Source organism: Pistacia vera, unplaced genomic scaffold (assembly GCF_008641045.1).
Source record: "Pistacia vera cultivar Batoury unplaced genomic scaffold, PisVer_v2 Contig464, whole genome shotgun sequence".
NCBI lineage: Eukaryota > Viridiplantae > Streptophyta > Magnoliopsida > Sapindales > Anacardiaceae > Pistacia > Pistacia vera.
Genome location: NW_022196295.1, coordinates 202,071 through 208,899, shown reverse-complemented (window position 1 = coordinate 208,899; position 6,829 = coordinate 202,071). Strand labels below are relative to the sequence as shown.

General features: G+C 36.0%; 1 protein-coding gene across 1 annotated transcript; it reads right to left on the bottom strand.

Annotated features, from left to right (window-relative positions):
- Nucleotides 1-1,298: 1,298 nt before the first annotated feature.
- LOC116145630 (AAA-ATPase At3g50940-like) lies at nucleotides 1,299-6,829 on the bottom strand. Its single transcript, XM_031431076.1, has 3 exons — nucleotides 5,726-6,829; nucleotides 2,277-2,360; nucleotides 1,299-2,192 (listed from the first exon to the last, which is right to left on the bottom strand). Exons 1-3 carry the CDS (start codon nucleotides 6,704-6,706, stop codon nucleotides 1,698-1,700), a joined length of 1,560 nt encoding a protein of 519 aa, XP_031286936.1. The 5' UTR covers nucleotides 6,707-6,829; the 3' UTR covers nucleotides 1,299-1,697.

Here is a 6,829-nt window from a genome sequence, read left to right as displayed (position 1 = left end):
AGCAATATAACAATGATTACTTATCTTCATTTCATACCATTTTGCTATTTGTGAATCTGTTGCTTTGTTTACTATTATATTGAATGGTTCGGAGGTGTATTCTTGTGTTTGCTGAGAGTGGTGTAGATTGTGTTCTGGATTGTGTGTGTGAGAAAGGGATTTGCAAGGGAAGTATTCATCATAATGCAATCATTTAGTACTGGTGGGAATAGCTTGTAAATGATTAAACTGCACAATCATGTGACAGTATTGCTCACTAAAAGATGAGGGACTTCACCTATTATGTATACACGTGACATTGCACATGGAGTTGTGCTATAAGCATGATGTTTATAATTCATCTGTATTGTCTCCATGTTTTTTCTATGTGTGCAAGTATGCACTAGTTGCCCACCATTGAAATCTTAATTTGCTTTTTATCTGTCTAAGTACTTCTTGCTTGTTTGGGAGTACAAAGTGAAACTGATTTTTTCTCATTAAAAGGAATAATAAAGAGTTTAAGAAGAGATAAGAGATAAGAAAAATTATCAATGTTGTGAGTAAATAAGGGAGTAGTGGAGAACAGAGAGAATTTTAAATATTCATTGGAATAATGTCATCTAAAGTATGCTAATACATTTTGAAAAATAACAGTTTGGAACTTGGCTTTATAGCAATTGAAGCATTAAGCAAGCTTGATTTGTTGGATGGCATGGTTATATATTTTGTGTCTAACTTTTCAAGCTTTGTAAGTTAAAAGTTCACAACCCTTAATAAATGTTTCATTTGGTATGTAACTCTTCTTAAATCTTAAATTACTAATGTTCATTCTTTCTATCGGTATGTGCAGAAAATGCTCTTGCCTTGCGGCCTGCCCCCAAAAAGAGAAGATGATTGAAACATGCTTTTGAGACTCTGATGTTTTGGGTTATGTCTATAGCTTCTATTTGTAATATCTCTTTATGTTGGTTTTCATGTGACACTGGGAACACCTGGTAGTGAATTAAATTTGCAAGAAAGATTCCTTATTCTGAAGTATTGATCGGAAATTTAAAATCAACTGAATTTTGCTATAAATTACTACCCATTATTTTAGGTGAAATTTTTTGGTCTGAAGTGTTCAAGGCATTGTATTTTGTTCAGAGGAAAGTGGAGATCCATGAATCTTAGTGTTCCTTATAACTCCGGCAAATACTGATGAGCATTAATATAGAAGTTATGTGCTTTACGGTAAAAGGCGATGATTCATTGCTGATGGATGGTAGTGTATTTCGGGTGTTCATATGAGCTGGATTAGTTTAATAACGTGCCAAATTAAATTGAGCAGAAGGGCAGAATTCAATTGAATATTGATACTGTGCAACATGTTTTTTTTAATTATTTAGCTCGATTTCGGCTCGGCTCGGGTCGTTTACTATATAATCGAGCCAAGCTGAGCCGAGCTCGAGCTCGTGTGCCAGAGCTCGTCGAGCTCAAGCCTCTTACTAATGCATCCGAGCCGAGCTCGAGCCAGCCAGTACTTGGCTCGTATGCACCCCTAAATTCACACCAGAATTTCAATGAAATAAACAGACTAGCACACTTAGTCAACGAGCAGAAAACTACATGGACTTTTATTTAACTTAAAAACACTACCATACTAAATACTAACTGGTTTAATTAGCTCAACATGTAGTTTGATTAGAGCCAATTAGTCATGGCTTGTCTTTAAGAGCTGACTACTTTGTTCTTGCCTTTCCGTTGCCTCCTACTGCTCTCCTCACCGCATCGGTTTTCTGTCTTTTTGATTCATTGGACGTTGAAACTTCTTCCTCTTCTTCATCCTCTTCAGCTTCTTCGTCACTTTCATAGACGACCTCCTTACTTTGCTTTTTGAAGAGGGTTTTCAGAAATCCTTCAAGTGCCACGTCGGGATCTTCATCCTTCATCAACTCTTCTGCAACTTGTGCAGGAGTTATCTTTACCCTCTTAATGAAGTATTTAATCTCTGGGTAGAGATGGTGTTCATCAGAAATGCCCAAGTAATTAGAGGCTAAGATCTTAAATCCAGCAAAGGTACAGTAAGACATATGAATATGCTTATCCATGCGTCCTGGACGCAGCAAAGCACGGTCAAGCCTCTCCTTGTTGTTGGTAGTGAATATAATGATTCTCTGATCGCCGCAACTAGACCACAAACCATCAACGAAGTTTAGCAATCCTGAGAGTGTCACCTGCGTCACACAAAAATTGATTAAACTAGAGAATAGATAATGAATTAATATATAAATGTGCTACAATTACTACATTATACGTACCCAGGAATTTCGCTGTGGTCTAGACACCGCATCAAAATTCTCTTCCCGGCCGGCGGCTCTCCCTCTCTTTCTTCCCTCGGGCCGCTTCAAGTCATAGGGTGTCAGCTCAGTTAAAAATGATAAAACCACTTACCGAGTATACAAATATGTCAATCCCATAAATTAATGAGGAATAGATCCAACCGAACTACTAAACATATGTTTGGTAAAGCCCCGAGAGTCAGTGTTAGGTCGGTCCAGTCATCAAAACTCTCAACCCAAAATTTTAGAGTTAATTACCTTTTCCCACCCAAATAATGGCTTAATGTCTGCCCACCCACATACTTTTAAAATATCATTTTACTACCCAAACCGATGGCAAACAGAGACCAAACTCGGTCCAAGCTGTTGGGGCTTTTGAACAGGGGAAGCCAATGAGTCTTTTGGTGGTGGAAGGTTGGATTTTGACTGTTATAATTGATCAGAATTTGACTTGGGAGAAGCGGTTGCGTAAACCCTAATCGTTCGATTGCCGATGATTGGCGGGATAGGCAGGAGTAAGGTTTGAGGGGTTTTGATGAGTGATGACCGAGGAAGAGAATACTGGTGGTGTGGGGTCACAACGATGCCGAAATCGGAAAAAAAAATATAAGTTTTCGTAGTAAAGTGGTACTTTAAAAGTCTGTGGGTGGGAAAGTGTCATTAAGTCATTATTTGGGTGGGCAAAAGTTGTTTGCTTAAAATTTAACCATTCAATATAAATTGCGGGAGAATGACAATTTCCCACCCAAGGTTAGCCGCAAGTAAGTTCTCCCACCTGATATGTTTCAAAAAAATAAATTTCCACCCATCATTAAAATTTAAACGTTAGTTTTAACCAGGGGTGAGCAAGAAAATAGGTTCTACTCGGACCGACGGGTACTTGAGGTTCTGGTTCTAGGTAGGAACCGAAACCGGCCCCAGAAGGTAGGTTTCGGTTCTTTAAAATAGGAACCGAGACTCCCTGGTTCTGATTCTGATTCCGATTCCGATTCCGATTCCGATTCCGATTCCGATCCTGTTGGAACCGGGAACCAGAACTGGGAATATGGTATCTTGTTAGGAACTGGTTTAGGAATCGAGGTTGCATTAAAATAGAATACAACATTGGGGGGTTTTAAGTAATTTTACATTTACAAATCAAAATTCCCAGTTTGATTAACATTTGGGGAAAATCAATTTGTGAACAAATAATGAACATATCAATTTGTGATCTGACAATTGAGACTATGAACCTGTTAATTTAAACTTGCTTAATTAGTTGAAATTACTCAAAATTAGCATTCAAAAAAATGTGGGTCTAAACAAAGTAAGAGATGATATGATTAATGGAGTCAATGATTAAGCAATTTTAATTTTTACCTCAGTCTAAAAGGAAATCAATTACTGACCAATCATTTTCTTAATTCATATTATGATCTAATTAGTCACTTGATTAATTTTACTGGACTCTAACTGGACCCCCACGTGACACAACAATGACATGAATTCAAAATAAATTAATTAAAACTCAATAGCAGATAGATGAATTTATGTGATTGTCTAATTAGGTGAGTGTGATAGAAACTGACAACACCAATTTAATTTAATTAATTAAAGTTTAGAAAAAATGGTAGTTGGAAACGCATTTTCCCTTGTATTACTTGCTAAAATCAGATTATTATATATATATCAATTAATTATAGAATTTTGCTTACTTTCCTCATTGTGTCGGTTGTAGAATTAATTAGGATGTCAAACGATTTACACTTCTGATAACACAACGTGTCCAAAATACTATATATTAAAATTGGATGCACGCGAAGACTTAGACTATGTATTAAAATTATTTAAAATAATTAAAAAGAGAAAATTTAAAGAATTTATTAAAATAAAAAATGTCGTGATTTATATTTGGGCCATATGAAATAAATAATCAATCATATTTGTATTTTTGTAAAAAAAAGGGGTGTATTTATAATTTTTAAAGGTGTTTTTGTCATTTTCTAAACTAATAGGGAACATTTGATAATTTTTCTAGGTATTTGGAACCGGAACAGGAACCTATTTCACAGGTTTCAGTTTCTTAAAACTGGCCAATTCCAATTTCAGTTCCTCTAGGGTACTCAGACTCGATCACTCCTAGTTTAACAGCAAAAAGGCATTCTTGTTAGTTTAAACAATGCATATTATGAGGCTAATATCATTTGCACCCCTAAATTATAAACATAAAATTACCTTCACCAACTTAATAATTAGTCATTTAAACCCTATCTTCAATTTAATTTTTTTTTTTTTTTTTTTTAAAAAAATCCATGAAGAATGAAAACTAGCTAAAGTTTAAGTCGGCTAACTGTCGTCAATCGAATCTGGGTTTAGTCTCTGGCGACGAGTCTGGCCATTTTGTTGGTGTCCAACAGTGTAAATGAAGAGTCCCTTGGTAAAGTCATTTCATCGAAAAAGGATGTCGAAGAATATTTCACAAAATAGTCTCCAGTGTATTTTGGAGAATAGCTGTCAACAATGGCTTCCCCATTTGTGTTGTTGGACATATCGTCCAACAATCCACCCATCAACACTGGCTATGTTGCCGGAGTCCACGGTTTATTTTAAATAACTGGGTTTATTTTTTAAATTATTTTTTGAATTTACTAACCCTAAAATTTATATAAACCAAACTAGGGCTGAAAAATATATTTAGTAAAGTTTCAGTGGGAACAGTTATTCAACTTCATTAAAAATTATAAAATCAAATAGTAAAAGATATTATATCTTTTCGTAGTTTTACCATAGTAGATCTTAGTCTCTCACTAACAGGTCTTAATCGATGAGTTGAAAATTGTTTTTTTAAACATATAGGAAGAGAAAACTTACTTACGCGTTACGCCTAATCTTGGGTGAGAATTTGTCGTTTAACATGTAAATTGCTGTACCCATTAATTTACTTTTTTTTTTTTTTTTCCCTATTAATGTACTTGCTGCAATATTTACTTACCAGCTGTACAGTTTAACCTAGATAATGGTGCACCTCACCAAACCATATATTATTTTCAGTATAATATAATACTATGAACTCGTTTAAACTTTAAATGACACTTAGGAAAAGTTATATCTGCTTTAGTACTGAACTATTTGCACACTGTATAAAATAACCTGGAAAATGATCATTTATGCCTACCTTCCCCAAAACTAAATGGATTTTCTCATTTGACAATAACTAGGATGGTTGATAGTGGTGGTGGTGTATACAGTATAATTATTTGAAAATCTCTGTTTAAGGTCACTGTAAAACAAAATGCATATGTTTAGAAAGCTAACATTAAGCTAATTATTCGTGAGTCGTGACTGTCTTTTACCCAAAAAAAGAAAGAAACAAAAACTATATCATGGATCAATTCAGTTTACCATAATCGGTTAAATAACTAGGAATACTATGGTATATGAGTACTAACCTTTTCATCAAGCTGTTCATCATCATCTTCATGATATCTCCTCTCAGGCAGGTCCACGCTGCAATCAATATCTTCAATAACAAGAATGGACTTATTCCCGGTAGCCAGCAACAACTGTCTGAGATCATTGTCACTTGTTACATTTGCTAGCTGGAGATCATAGACATCGAACTTGAGATAGTTCGCCATTGCTGCAACTAAGCTTGATTTTCCAGTTCCTGGAGGACCATATAACAAGTAGCCGCGTTTCCATGCCCTCCCTACTCTCTTGTAGAAATCCTTCCTTCTAATAAACCTGTTCAGATCCTCTATAATTTTGTTTTTGAGCTTTGGATCCATGGCCAAAGTCTCAAAAGTAGACGGGTGTTCAAGGTTAACGGATTCCCAGCTGAGACATTGATTTGGTTGCGAGTTGTTAAGGGTGGACATCTTTAAAACCCTGTGATGATCAGCTATGTCCTCCGCTTTCCTGAGAACATATGGCAAGTAAGATCCCATCACCAGGTCCTTGTGTCTCTTCTGGAAGGTGAGCTCAAAAGATCTGCAGTCAAATCTAGGAGGACGTCCCATTGGGTGACTGATCTTGTCTGGAGTTGTAACAACATATTTCCATCTAAGCTCAGCCCCTTCATAATGATCGACGATCGTTTCGTTCTTCTCGAGGTGGACTGATACGTGCTTCTCGTTTACGGCTTTCATAACTTTGATCCTTTGGGTGTTGGAACTGAGCTTCGTGGCCAAGTAAACCTCGGAGGCTTCGAAAATTTCGTTCCATTTGATACCATCCATTTCTTCTATAACTACAGTGATTTCATTTGAACGAAGTTGGAATATATGGCGGAGTTTAGAAATGGCAAATTCTCGAACTTCGTTTGGTAGCAGATCTTTCGCTATTGATCGAAACAATAGCGCTGAGGCTGCAACAGAGGCATAGGTTGAGACCACAGATGAAAAAGAAGGAATTTCATTGAATTGAAACATGTTTTGCAATGGTGTTTGTGAGTTGGGTATGGAGATTGATAGGAAGTGAAGGTATGAATTTATAGGCAAACTTTGAAGAACTGGAAATGGAAGTAATTAAATTTAATTATAAGATAACAAAGG